The sequence below is a fragment of the Lagenorhynchus albirostris genome, chromosome 20, assembly GCF_949774975.1.
Source record: "Lagenorhynchus albirostris chromosome 20, mLagAlb1.1, whole genome shotgun sequence".
NCBI classification, from domain to species: domain Eukaryota; kingdom Metazoa; phylum Chordata; class Mammalia; order Artiodactyla; family Delphinidae; genus Lagenorhynchus; species Lagenorhynchus albirostris.
Genome location: NC_083114.1, coordinates 41,489,881 through 41,503,719, shown reverse-complemented (window position 1 = coordinate 41,503,719; position 13,839 = coordinate 41,489,881). Strand labels below are relative to the sequence as shown.

At 57.0% G+C, this 13,839-nt stretch overlaps 2 protein-coding genes across 4 annotated transcripts; one reads left to right on the top strand and one right to left on the bottom strand.

Annotated features, from left to right (window-relative positions):
• The first annotated feature begins 1,928 nt into the window (after positions 1-1,928).
• Positions 1,929-6,663, top strand: CCDC200 (coiled-coil domain containing 200). Its single transcript, XM_060136124.1, has 4 exons — positions 1,929-2,024; positions 3,154-3,451; positions 4,810-5,393; positions 6,038-6,663. The coding sequence occupies exons 1-3, from the start codon at positions 1,929-1,931 to the stop codon at positions 5,040-5,042; spliced, it is 627 nt and encodes a 208-aa protein (XP_059992107.1). The 3' UTR covers positions 5,043-5,393; positions 6,038-6,663.
• Positions 6,664-7,088: 425 nt separating this feature from the next.
• On the bottom strand, positions 7,089-13,175 carry TMEM106A (transmembrane protein 106A). 3 transcript variants are annotated; one of them, XM_060136107.1, is made up of 8 exons: positions 11,871-11,974; positions 11,558-11,784; positions 10,956-11,019; positions 9,611-9,764; positions 8,959-9,099; positions 8,824-8,867; positions 8,252-8,305; positions 7,089-7,675 (listed from the first exon to the last, which is right to left on the bottom strand). In XM_060136107.1, exons 2-8 carry the CDS (start codon positions 11,763-11,765, stop codon positions 7,555-7,557), a joined length of 786 nt encoding a protein of 261 aa, XP_059992090.1. In that variant the 5' UTR covers positions 11,766-11,784; positions 11,871-11,974; the 3' UTR covers positions 7,089-7,554. The 3 variants fall into 3 exon arrangements, with proteins under 3 accessions (XP_059992090.1, XP_059992089.1, XP_059992087.1); XM_060136106.1 differs by lacking the exons at positions 8,824-8,867; positions 11,871-11,974 and adding an exon at positions 13,068-13,175 and having other exon boundaries at positions 8,252-8,301; positions 8,925-9,099; XM_060136104.1 differs by lacking the exon at positions 8,824-8,867 and having other exon boundaries at positions 8,252-8,301; positions 8,925-9,099; positions 11,871-11,976.
• Positions 13,176-13,839: the final 664 nt, after the last annotated feature.

Genomic DNA, 13,839 nt, shown 5'->3' with positions numbered 1-13,839 from the left:
CTGGCCATAGCCAGATGCCCACTGTGACGGCGGGCACTTCCCAAGCATCCTATAGTGTCTTCCAACAACCTTCAGAGGAAAGGCTCAGAGACGCTGAGTGACCTGCCCAAGTTCCCCCAGGTAGTCGGTGACACAGGCGGGATTGAACCCGAGTCTGTTTGACTCCAGAGCGCTAGATGACTCCACTAGACTGGCCGCCTGAACTGACAGACAGACTCTCTGTTTGAGGTTCAAACTCTCTGTTTGAACCCGTTTCAAGGGCTGCACCCTGCACCCTCCCTCCACCATCAACAGTGCTTGAGGCTGAGGCCGGGTCGAAGCCCCTTCTTCACCTATACCCTCCTCTTGCTTCCAGTTGGACTCAGCCTCTGCCGTTTCTAGAAAAATTTATATCTTTGGGGAAAGACCAACAGTCCACCCAGTCCCTGCCCCCAGAAGCCTTCCCCCGGGCTTCACGAAATGACACCCTCCCCTGGCCACTCCGCCTCCTGAAGACCCAAGGAGTTCAAAATGACTCTCCCCAGAATGTGCCACTTCGGCCTGGGGCTATTTGCGTTGAAGGCCGTGGAGGCCCCAAGGACACAGGAAGAGCTTTCTACCTCCCCCTCAACTGCCTAAAGTATTTAGATAGGGGGCCTGGCTCAGAGAGAGTTATTATCAGAGACAACTTTTATCAGAGAGACCCACCTGCACAGCAGGGCAAACATCCCATTACAAGAAGGGCAAACGTCTGGTCTGCCCTTCTTTTTGTCCCGGTGACTCACCCTTCTCTGCTTTGAAGCCCAGGCCCTTATCGCATTCCTTAGCTCAGGAGGGCATATAAGCCTCAGCTGCCCTTGGGTCTCGTATCCTTATGGGATCCCTGAACATACGTAATTATACCTGTTTTTCTCCTATGAGTCTGTCCGATGTCAATCTGGTCATTAGACCAGCCCACAGAACCTAGAAGGCTAGAGGACGAATTTTTCCTCCCCAACGGGACGCAAATCGGGTAGGATAATAAATAATACCAACCTGTAGCTGAGCGATTTTATATTTCATTTCACATACCTCTCATCCATTGACCCACGTGGTCCTGTGTGAACCCCGTGAGGAAGGTAACAAGTGCTACCCTTCTGGTTTTCCGGGCAAGGAAACTGAGGCCCAGAGAGGTGAGCTGAGTCCAGGGTCAGAGGAAGAGAGGGAGGGTAGGCTCGAGCCCGGCGCATCCAATCCCCGGAACCAGGGTGCTTTCTAATAAGCCGCTTTGCCTTCACAGAGCTCACACCTCAGTGAGAGCTGGCCGGGTCTCGTATCTTCTTTTCCTTTTTTTGGTCTTCTGTGGCCGCTCCACGCGGCATGCGGGCTCTTAGTTCCCCAACCAGGGATGGAACCTGTGCCCCCTGCAGTGGAAGCGCGGAGTCCTAACCACTGGACCACCGGGGAAGTCCCTGTTTGTTCTTGAGTCAGCACAGTGGGGGAGACGGAGGACTGAGGGAGGAGGGAAGGGAGGGGTCAGCAGAGGGCCAGATGAGGAGGCTGGAATCCTGGGAAGGGTGGGAGAAAGAAACCGGAGAGGAAAGCCAGACCACTCGGGGGATCGTCCCCCGGGGCCCACTGAAACTCAAGGCTTAGGTGGAAAGGTGTCTTCTACCTGCCCAGGGCCCTGGAGAGAAAGGTACTTTACAGATGCTCTCTAGGAGGTGTGGGAAGAACACCCCCCTCCTTCCCAGGGCAGGCGGGGGTGGTGGGTGGGGGGTGGCGGGGGTGGGTGGCGGGGAGGGGCTGCCCAGTTGCCCCCGGTAGCGGCCGGCCGTATTGTGAGGTGGTTCTGGTCACAGGCCAGGGGGTTGAGGTGGGAGGAGACGGAAGTGGTGGGGGCAGTGGCAGCCTCCTGGGCTCTGCCTGCCCCCAGCCCCTGCCTGGGGCCTTCTGTCACCGCCACCATCATGGGCAGTGCGTACCACTGGGAGGCCAGTCGCCGGCAGATGGCTTTGGGCCGGAGGAGGTGGCTGATGGCCCAGCAGCAGCAGCAGCAAGAGCAGGTGCATGAGAGGGGCCCCGTTCACCAGGGTCCTTCCGGGGACACGGAGGGGATGGGGAGGGGAGACGACGGACCCCAAGGAAGCTGTCCATTACCTGGTGAATGTTGTTTTGCTTGGGCTGCAGGAAAGCAAGGTCCTTGGATGTCTTGGATGGACCGTGTGTGTTTGTGACTGTGTGTGTGTGTGTGTGTGTGTGTGTGTGTGTGTGTGTGTGTGTGTGTGTATTGGGGTGACTCAGCTTTGCTGTTGTACTAGGCCGAGGCCTCAACGTGGGATTGAAGCGTCAGGCTCGGGAGGTTTTAAAGCTGCTCTGTCCAGTAGGGCGGCCACCAGCCTGTGTGCTATAGCCCTTGAGACGTGGCTAGTGAGACCGAGGACCTGCATTTTAAACGTTACATACATCTAATTTATTTAAATATACTCTTTAAGACAAATTTTCGTTTTACCTACCGAAACACTTTTAAGTATGTTTGGAACAACGTGGATATGTGAACCTACTTTTTCGACTGTAAATTATCTGAACTCTAAATATTTTAAATCAAAATGCAGTGTCTAAATTCAGATGTGCTGCTGAGTATAAAATGCCCTCTGGGTTTTGAAGACTTAATACAAAAACAAAGACTATAAACTACCTCATTAATATTTTCATATTGGTTTTACGTTTTGGCTGTATTGGGTTGAATAAAATGTATCATTATACCCAGTTTCACCTATTTCTTCTTACTCTGTTACGTGGCTAACAGAGCATTTTAAATGATACATGGCCCTCGTTATACTTCCACTGGGCAGTGCTGTTTCAGAGCATGCGCAAGAGATTATTCTTTACCCTCCGGCACTGCAAACGATTTTCAGTGCGCGGAGGTAGGTGGCCCGAGGCGGCTGTTTCCTGGGCAGGGGGCTGTGCGGGGGGGGGGGGGCGCACTGTTGCTATAGAAACAGTCCTTGGGTGTGGGTGGGTGAGGGGAGAGAGCTCAGGCCCCAGCCTCAGCCTCCAACTCCAGGGAACAGAGACCCTCCAGCCGCCTCCGCCTCTGGATTCCCTTGCCTTGCTCCCCTCAGTGTCTCCGGCAGGGGGGCGTGGCTGGGTGGGGAGGGAGGAGGATGCCACTTGCGGGTGGCTTCTTGACAGGAACTGAAGAAACTCCAAGAAGAGAAACGGCAATCTGAAAAAAGAACCCAGCCAGCTCGGGAGTCGCCGCGGGAGTCGCCGCCACCGCCGGCGCCATCACGGTCGCCACCCGCGCAGCCGCAGCCGCAGCCTCCGCAGGTACCCGAGCGGCCGCCGCCGCCGCCGCCTCAGCCAAAGCCACAAAATGCCCAGGACCCTCTTACTGAGCGCACCTCCCGGTACATTCTCCAGGATTCCCAAAGGCCAGGCGCCCACAAGGACAGATTCCAAGGACGGGTGATGAACCCTCAAGGTGCAGGTGAGTGACATGCCCGGGAGCGGGAGATGGTGAGGAGAGAGCCCCGGGCTATAGTCCAGAAGCCACATCTGTCACCCCACCCTTTGACCCTCCCTGGCACCCTTCACCTTTACTTGGGGGTGGGGGCGGTCACACTCTCTGAGTGGATTTGCACCAAGCGAGAGCTGCAGAGAAACCCGCTGACTTCCGCAGAGCGTGGCTCAGAAGTGGTCAGTCCCTTCTCCAGGGTGAGGGTGACAGACGGGGTCGGGGTCGGGGTCGGCTCGGGGCGGCCAGAGGGTGGGGCAGGAGGTGTAGGCTTAGCAACGGACATCCTGAGCCCTGGGGGGTCTGGAACAGGGAAGCCCCGGTCGGCTTCCTAGTGGAGAATGCTCAGCGGGAGCTGGGACTTTGCCTTGCCCCAGCTAGGGGCCTTGGCCTGCCCCCCAGAAACGTGGTAAAGAGTCCGGCTGTGGCACGTGCCATTCTCAGGAACTGCCAGCTGAGTGACGTGTGCTTCGTTTCATCATCAGGTTTCGGGAAATCTAGCCCAGATACACACACCAAGTACCCACGATTCACGGTGAGACGGACTCAGAGTGTGAGAGGCAGCTACGGTTTGGCTGCGTGTCTGCCCGCGCTCGCGTGTTAGTGCAGGTGGAGTCTAGAAAGGCTTCCTCGGCGGGAATCGGGAGAGGGGACTGAAGTTATTCCGTCACTTCTGGATGGCCCGTTCGTCCACTCCACGCCCCCATAAAGATGTCTCTGTAGGCCCTGTTGCTCAGCACTCAGTATAAGTGAAGGAGCTGACGGTCTAGTTGGAAAGATAGGACGGGTGCCAGAGAAGCAAAATCAAGGGGGCCGTTTGAAACGCGGATGGGGTGGAGCCAGCTGCAGCGGGAGGACGGTGAGACGTGAAGTCAGGGCTTGTGGTCTCCGTCAGGATCACCACTCTCCGGTAGCACGACTCAGATCTCTGAGCCTCAGCTGCCCCACCCGTAAAATGAGACTGATAATACCCCACCTCCTCCACAGAGGTGTCACGAGGACTGAATTAAAAGGGAAAGCATCCAAAGCACTTAGCTTACGGCCTGGCTCGTTGTAGACCGTCAAACCCAGGAAGACGCTTTTTTGAGAGTCTTGAGAATTACATGAAACAGGATACGCTTTGGAAAGAAGCTTTTTTTTTTTGTTTGTCTCTGACTCAGGCGCAAAGGATGGGAGAACCTGATCCCGGCCCTTTAAGACGAGGACTAGGCTGCTACATCATCTCACTTTGATTACTCGGGCTTCAGAGGCCTTAAGACAATGTTCTCAAACCAGCAGGCCCGGGAGCTGCTAACTAACCTGTTCTGCCTCCTGTCTCTCCCTCTTCTCAGTCAACGAACTACATCCAGCAGTGGTGATTCAGAGACAGACCCCCGAGACCCCACTGGCCGGCCATCAGCAAACATCAGATGAGCAGCCCCGTCTTCCTACCTCCCAGCAGCATCTCCACTTCAAAAGCCAAGCCCTCCTGATCCACTCTGGCAGGGAGGCTGGCTGGGAATCACGTGTGATTTCTTCCCGCAAAGAATCAAGAGACTGGCTGGGCTCCAGGAGACAGAGATGAGGGGGAGGGGCCAGGAAGACCCACGAAGAGGATGGAGAGGGTGCGAGAAGACAGTGGAGGGCAATTCCATGCTTCTCCAGGCAAAGCCAATGGGAGAACTTGGCCTTGGGCCCCCAGCTCTACAGCTCCACTACTGGCCCTTATTTAGCAGCGATATCACAGCCTGCTGGGGGCTCAGGTCTACGACTCTCACTGGAGCCACCAGCCCTTCCTCCTGGCCGATGCTTATTGAGATGCACCTGGGGAAGCGTGGGTTGCATCACACCAGAGCAGACCTGGGACCTGGGGCAGCATCAGGAAGAAGTGGCACGCAGGGGCCTCCCCCAAGTCCAGTGTCGTGCCTGGTCCACGGTGGGCACTCCGGAGGGTGGTTGGAAGGGATGGAGAGAAAGAACTCGGAGGAAGGGAGGACTGTAGCCTCAGGCACAGGACACCTGACCTTGGGAAGAGGGGGACTCGCCCCCCGCCCCCACCAAATCCGCAGGCCTCTTCCTCCCTGGGTCTCAGCCTTTCCACGTAGCAGAGACAACCCAGAGGCTCTGGAGGCCCCAGGCAGCCGCCTCACCTCTTCCTGAAACTGACACCTGGGGTCCCCCAGCCCTGCTCCCTCTGCCACTCTTGACTGGTGAGGGGGATGCCTGGGTCCTTTCACTGTAGCGTCTCACCTTTGGGTGAGACTGAAGGAGCCTGTCAGTGCAGTGTTTCCTGAGAGGAGCAGTTGGGGGAAGCGAAGGAGCGGGGGCGCACAGAACAGGAGCATTAAAGTTGGGAGGGGCTCAGAGACACGCAACGAGGGAAGGGGAGCGAGCGAGCTCCTGGGAGCCGTCTCCCAGAAGGCAGAGAGGCCGGGCGTGTTCCCGAGGGGCTCAGGGACTGGGGAAGAGACCTTGATGCCCACTTGGATATTAAGAAACAGGCTGTGAGATGGGGAGCGTCCACCGGCTCCCTTCCCACTCACAGGAGCCTTTTATTTTCCTTCCTTAAACACGGTTAAGCACAGCTGATTGACTCCAATATAAATCCATTACATTTGGCGAACTCCACCCAGCGTGAGCTCCAGCCTGGCCCCCCGTGGACTTCCGTGCTCTTACCAGCACCACCTCGACGCCAGTTACCCAGGCGTGAAAGCGTGCGGACGGCACGAACTCCTTCCTTCCCCTCATCCCCCCCGGCCGGCTCCTCACCAGGTTCTGGCCCCACGTGCCCTTCTCCGCCCTTCCTACTGCAAACTCAGCTTTCCCTGCTACTCAAGCTCACCTCTCTGCCTGTCTGAGTGACGGAAACCGGTAACCGCCTTTAGTGAGCAAACACAATTCCTGCTCGCCTAAAGAACCTGGGGTTTGCCTGGGGCTTCTCATCTGAGTGACAGCAAAGAGGCGACGGCCTGGATCAGTCCCGACTGATAGGCAGCTCCATACTGTCAGCGCCCAAAGGAGAGCAGAGGCCTCTGGGAGCAGAGGGCGCCCTGGGACTAGGCTAGGGGTGCAGCGGGACCCAGCAGTCCGGCCTCACCTCTGCAGGTTTCAGCGGGAGGGCGGCTGCGCCCACCATTTGACCTGCCTGTGTCCCCTCACGTGGGCTCAGGCTTGTGGCCTCCTTCAATAAAAACCTTTTAAAATGACTCTGGCTTTGTCTCTGTTTTTCCTGTGCAGGCCCAGGGGGTTGCCCGGTGCCTCCCTTCCCTTTCCTTCCCTCCCCTCCCCTCCCCTCCCCTCCCCTCCCCTCCCCTCCCACTTTGGTTCCTGCTCTGAAGAGAACGATAAAACTGTTTTCGGGAGAGAAGCTTTAGCTGCAGAACAGCTCTGACTTCCTGGGGACCCAGACAGTCTAACCAGGAAGGCTGCGGAGCCAAAGGGCCTTGGCCAATCTTGCTGTCAGATGGGTGGGGTGGGGAGACAAGGTACCAGGCGTTCTCGAAGCAGGCCGTCACCATCACCCTGTCACACGACCAAAGCAGGGCGGCATAGGAGAGCATCTACGGTTCCCTAAGAGGCCTGGGGGACAACACTGGCTGTCCCCCAAGTCACCTTCTCATTACCAGGTGGAGAACTTGGAAAGGATCCATGTATTAAAAGCCAGACAAAATGAAAGCTTTCTCCACATTCAGGCAGGACAAAGGTCTTCCCTGGACGAGCTGGGCAACCAAGGTGCTCAGCACAGACAGTGTGGGAGCCACTCCGTGCCGCTGAGGCAGCTCTGAGGAAACGTCAGGTCAGACTTTCCTCAAGACAGACCAAGGGGAATATCTGGTGCTGGCTTCTAGAAGAACCAAGCTTCCGTTCCTGTGGAAATCAGAGAGGGCGTGAGGGTGTGTGTGCGTGTGCGTGTGCACGTGTGCGTATGAAGTTAACGTCCACAGAAAGCTTCCTCTGCTGGGGGTGAACAGGGGGAGGGTATGATAAAGCAGGGCTTTTCCTTTGGCAGAGTCACTCTCGTCCTATTGGGTGCCATGGAGTGGTGGGAGATACAGACCAGGCCGGCAGGTGCCCGCAGCTCGACGACAGCAGACAGGTCACGGCGGGCGAGGGACCAGCAAGTGGGGCTTGGATGCGTTTCCCCGGCAGTCCACATATTCGTAGCTCTGGAAGACCAGCTGCTCTGAATGGCTCAGGTAGGAACAGGTCAGGGTGCCCCTGGAGAGGAAACAGGGCTTTTTTTTTTCCCAGAAAAACCACACCGGTTTTATTTTGAAGATTACAGAACTTGAGCCTTGACCCTACCCAGCTTCCACGTCCACCGATCTAAGGATAGGCAGTTGGGGTAGGAGTGAGAGAAGGAAGTAGGGAGGCGAGGGGAGAGACCTGGTGGCGGCAGAGGAAAGGAGTAAGATGGCGGCTGGAGAGCTCCCGCCACCCTAGGTCTGCGCTTCACTGTCTTTACTCCTCCACACCACAAGGGTCTGGGAAGAAGAGGAAAGCCCTGGCCCTGCTCTGCTCTCTGCAGAGGGCTGGCTTCCTCAGACCAGACCCGGCCCTTCCTTCTGCTCCCCACGCTGCCGAGGCACCTGGGACAGCTGCCCCCCACCCCCCCACCGGGTTCTGGGCAGATCTGTGCCTGCCACCTCAGTGGCTCATAAGGTGGGCCTTAGGGGAGGGGCTGGATCTGCTACTGCCAAGAGCCGACACAGACTCACGGGATTCGCTGCGATGACTCTCCCCCCACGGGGGGCAGAAGTGGGAGAGGGTACCAGGGCTCCAAGCCCTACTTACTGGATGTGCAGAAGCACATGGTGGACTTTGATTTTCAGCCAGGTACAGATCTTGCTGAGAGAGACAGAGAGAGAGAGACAGAGAACCTGGGCCCACGTTTCACACACTGAGCAGCCTGTCGGACAGCTCGGACGAGACCTGCCGTCCCAGCCCCCCCCTTGCCTCCTTTCCATCAGGGGCCCCACATGCCGCCCCCACCCCTTCCCCCTCCCTCTGCCCAAGGTGAGCATGTCGCCCCTGCTGCAATATCGCTCCTCCAAACCCCACTGGTTTGGCCCAGGCACGGGCTGGCCTCTCCCTTAGTAGAAGACGGTGAGTCAGGCTGAAGAGCCTAAGGTCATATAGCGTTAAGTGTGAACCAGATTCTAGGCTGGTTTTCATTCCAGGCCAGGTCCAAACAGGCAGAGGCTGGGGACCCTGAATGCTTGTACACTGCAGTCTTGGCCACAGAGTGCAGGCCACATGCTGACTGCAGGGTCTGCTAAGCAATCAGAACATCTGGTGGGAATTCGACCTGGGTTTCCAATCAGGAAAGAGGCTAAGGGAGAAGGGATTGATCAAGGGCTACTCACTATGTGTTTTCATCCCATATCCTGTTGGCTACCGTATACAACATCTGTCAACCAAATGGGTATAGGGTTAGCCCCAACTCCAGCCACCCGCGTCCACACACCTGTGGGCAGGTCTGGCCAGCAAGAGGGAGTCACCTGCTCACTGGCCAAAGGGCCGACGTGGAGGAGAAGGCTGTCGGAGACCTGCCCCACCACGAGGGACAGGTGCAGAACCTCAATGGTCAGCTGGGTCACGGCGATGGGGTAGTAGTTGTTATTGGAGATGCTCAAGATATTCTGGCGAGCAAGACAGGGAAAGGAAGGGGTTAGGGCAGCACCATCCTCGGCAAGAAGTCGAACAGTTTCAAAACCCCGCAGCCTGATTGAGCCCCACCCCCAACGCGGGCCTCAGCTGCCGAGGCCCAGTGCCAGGAGCCCCTCGGAGGGGCTCTTAGCGGCGAGGGGTCGCCTTTAACTGAGACATTAAGCTGGCTCAAAATCCAGTCTCACCCTGCAAGGCTCTCTCTGTTCAGTCCTGCCCACCCGGGGAGTCTCAGGCACACCACCCCGACTGCACCCAGTGATCTACGGCTCTGGCGTCAATTCTAACCCCTCACTGTTCCAATCCTGCACGGTCTGTTAGGGGGCTCATGGTTGCTCCTGCTTCTCCCCAGGCTCCCGACATCCTCTGGCTGCCATAAGATCCCCGGCTACCGATGCCCGGGGTGAGCACACCGGACAAGGGCTGTACAGAGGAGTGTTGCCAGGAAGGTGGGGTCGGAGCCCAGGGGCACAGGCACCCACCCACCGTTATACTGAGGTGGATGTCGGCCTCGCCAACAGTCACCGTGGAGGAGTTGAGGCCTACAGGCTGCACGGCGATAGTCCGGGGAAACAGGAAAAAGACGATGAGGGAGGAGGTCACCAGGCAGATGAACACTGCCAGGAACACGGAGAGCTTCCTGTGGGAGAACAGGACCCGGGGTAGAGGAGTGGAGAAGTCTGGACACCAAGGCTGCCTGGGCCGGGGGCGTTCAGACACTCTTCTCTCTACGTAAGGCTCTCCTCCGAGCCCCCACCCCAACACACACACACAACCGTACACTTAGCTCCCCAGATGCGGAGGACCAACCTAGGCTCAGAGGTGGCCCAGGGTGGGTAGGAGCACCGGACTGAGAGGCTGGCAGCCCGGCTTCCATTCCCAGTTCTGTGTTAGCCACTGGCCCAGCAACTCTGAACAACCCGCCTAACCGCCCTAAGCCTCCGTTTCCTTGTCTATAAAATGGGGGTAACGGTACCTACCTCATACCATCTGTTATGGGCTAATGCATGAAAAGGCACCCATCCCTGGCCCTGGCACATAGCCAAGGCTCAACCAACGCTAGCTATTCTCACTGGAAGAAGTAAGCCCATGTGAATTTTGACACTTCTGAATTTTCATATTCATATTCAGAACAAGACATCATCTGTCCATCTAGTTCAAAATTGAGATATGCATTAGAGAGAGAGCACCTTGTTAGCATTTCCTAAGGGGCACTGCCAGATTCGGCTTCTGGTGCACTGGCGGGGGCAGGCTGGGTGGTGGGCTCCCCCACGGAAGCTGAGGACCCTGGGAGGAGGTTGCAGGGATCTATGTCAAAGGACCCAGATGACAAACAGGGTCATGGGCCCCCCAGTGAAACTCAGGGCTGCCTCCTCTGAGGTTCTCAAGTGTCCCAGAACAGAGAGCAGCTGGTTTCCCATCTCTACGGGGAAAAGAACAAGCAGGTCTGAGCTGCCGTAGCCAAGGAAGTTCTTAGGAAAAATCACTTTCCCAAACCAACAGCAACCACAGCCACTCCCTCCCTCCTGGAAGGACTTGCAGAGTCAAGAGGTCCTCTCCGTCTTCAAAAGGGAGCCTTGCCTCTTGGAGGCAGCGGTGCTCAGGACACCAAGAGGCCTCAGGTGGCATCTGCTGTGCCCCGAGCTTCTTAAACTAGGAAAATCCTTGGAAACAGGGAGCTAATACGTCTGAGGCCAGTGAGGCTCAGGCTCTCTGGGGGAGAACCCATGGAGAAAAGCTGGGGGGGGGTGGGAAGGGGGATTGGGGGAGACAAAGAGGAAGAGCCCCCAGGGGCAACGCCTACAGAGCTGGGATAGGAAGAGGGGCTTACGTGTGCCTGGGCTTCAGCCTCTGGTCCCCATAGGGGATGAGGGCCACCAGCTGCTTCTCTAGTTCTGTAGAAAGAGGGTGAGAGGGAGGGCCGGGAAGTGTCCATGACAAGCGTTTCCTGTGCCAGCCTGCCAGCAGCACCCCTCCGTCCCACAGAGCAGTGTCAGAAGCACGCCACCTCTGCCTCAGAGCAGGACTGACTGGGGACACCGGGCTGCTGGCAGCTCGGCTTTGCCAGCTCTAGAACGGAGGCGAGAGTTTCATTAACAGGTGTGGAGCATTCCTGCACGTCACCACAAATCCGAGAAGCCCAATTTCTTTGGAGACGTCACTGTAACTTCCTGCATCCGAAGGCAGTGCTGCTAAGAGAGCAGAGAGGCTGGGAATCCCCTGGGTTCGGGCGGTACCACCAGGGCAGGAGGGGGTCTCTGCAGCGAGCCCAGAGAGGGTCAGCATCTCCCTGGCTAGCCCTGAAACTCAGGGACTAGGAGCTGGGAGACCCAACCCCATCCAAGGAGACTCAGAGGGGCCTGGCACTGGCCAGCTGGCTGCTAAGAGCTTTTCCTGGAGCCCGGGCTACTTCCAGAGCCTGGGGCCACTCACCTCGAGGGATCTCCCCACTGCCCTGGCAGGTGGGACAAGTCGCAAAGCTGCCGCCAGCAGCCCTTTCACAAGGCGCACAGGAACAAGAAGGCTTGCTGCTGGTGGTGCTGGAGTAGCTGGCAGCCTCGCTGCCACAGGCTGGGCCGGAGGGCAGCATCGACTTGTTCTCATCCTCCCGAGAGCCCAGCTGGGAGAGCGTCTCACCCATCGTTCAGGGGTATTTTTCACTGATGAGAGAAGAACAAAGTCCAGTCAGCACCGATGCCGGGTGTCCCTCTGGTTTTAGGCTCTTGAGATTGGCAAGGAGCCCCACCACGCTTTCAGCAAGCTCGAGCCTAAGCCAGTGAGGGGGTGGGAATTCGAGCAGCTACACACGACTCCTGGATCAGGAATCTCAATGCATTGCAACTCTTTGTTGTTTTTGTTTTTATTGTAGGGAGAGCTCAATCGGCCTACAAGAGGGAAAAGCAAAGCAGAAGTTATTTCACTTTAAGGGACTTTCGTAAGTGAAAGGCAGAGTGCTTAATTTTGTTCTGGAAAAGCTGCTGAGCTGTCATTCACTGCAAGGGAAGGAAGTTAGATAGGTCATGGGGGCAGCAGCCAGGGGAGCCCCTTCATCCTCTGCGACAAGACGACTCTGAACGTGTCTCTAGAGCACCCGGGCAGAAATGCCCGAGGTCTCCAGCCTGGGTGTGGAAGGAAAGTTTCCATTCCTGAGCCTGGACAGGTGCTGGCGTAATAGGAAGGCAGGGATTCTTTGGGACAAGAAAAGAAAAAGGCGGCTAGGCTGGCCACAGGTGGGGCTGAGAACCCTAAAATGATTGTGGAAGGGAGCATAAACCTCTTCCGCTTGCGTTCTGAGCCGGGGTGGGAAAGAATGTCTGGGCGAGGGTGGTAGCAATTTCAGGGTCAGTCCTTCACTAGGACGAGTCACAGCGAACTCCAGATCCTTCCCAAAAGACTGGTGGCAAATGAGTGGGCAAGGTGAGCCCAACTCAGACCTTCTGGGCTTAAAATAAAGGCGGCCTCACCTGGTTTAGGTCTGAGGTTTAAAATAAAGGGAGCCTCACCTGGTTTAGGCCTGAGATCCTGGGCTCCTCTCAGCTGCAAGAGGGCTAGAGATTGCTGGAGTACGTCTTTGGGGAGGAGGGCCTGTAAGGCAGGGTGGCTCCAGGGGGCCACCAGTCCCCTTCCCGGAGAGTCCTGGGGACCGACTGCACCGCGTTGGAGGAGGTGGGGAGCGGCGACCCTGGCCTCCCCAGAGCCTTCACGCCCTACTCTGGGGCTCGGCCATGGGCTGCGGGGTCGGAGCGGACTGAGAGGCTAGGAATTCAATGAACGAGGATTTTCAGTCCCACCACACACCCCGGGAGGCCGTTAGCAGAGCTTGGAACCTGCGTGTTGGGCTGGGAGGAGGCACAGAAGGGGCCTGGGCCCTTGCATGCCAAAGGGAAAGAAGGCAAGGAGGGTCCCTTCTTTCTAAGGAATCGATTCTAAGGAATCGCCTTACCCCCGGGCGACCGCAGCGACAGAAACGCCTGCAAAGCAGAATCGAAAGCGCGGGAGCCGGGGTTTTCGCCCCAAGCTTCGGCTCAAAGCCTTGGGAAGCTCCGCCCCGGCTCCTCCGGACCCGCCCCTCCCTCCCAGGGCCAGCCTCTCTCGACCCAGCGGCCAGAAAACTTCTCGGTTCTTCAAAGGCCACGCGAGGTTCCCGACGAAAGGACCGGCCAGTCCACGTAGGGGTTTCAAAGTTTATTTCACCATTCTTGAAGCGGTTAGGTACAAGTACAATGGGACAGACGACTGGACCCCAGGGCCCTCCTGGACCCCTACAATACAACTCACATGGTCAAGACAAGATCCCGTCCCAAATCAACCGAATTAATTACACACACCCTGCCGCTCAGCCTCTACCCAGAAGCCCACCCCCACCCCCACCCCCCACAAAAACGTTTTAAATAATAAACAGGCTGGTTGGCTTGCAGTCTGAATCCTGGCTTATTTCACAGCATTCAAGAGTTATACCGTAAATAAACATCATTATGGCCAATGACTAATTTAAATCACCATTCATTATAATACCAAACCAGGTTAAGTAATACTATTTTACTATCCTTCCCCCTTCAGGCTGGGGGTCAGAGTCTTCTTTTTCTGCAAGTAATGTTTATGACTAAAATCTGTAGTGTTCTTTGTCACACCTCTTTACCAGCTGTACCCAAGACTCCCTTCTGTAAAGCAGAGCGAGGACCAGGAGCCTGTAAGCGAGCTCCTTCCCGCTCGCG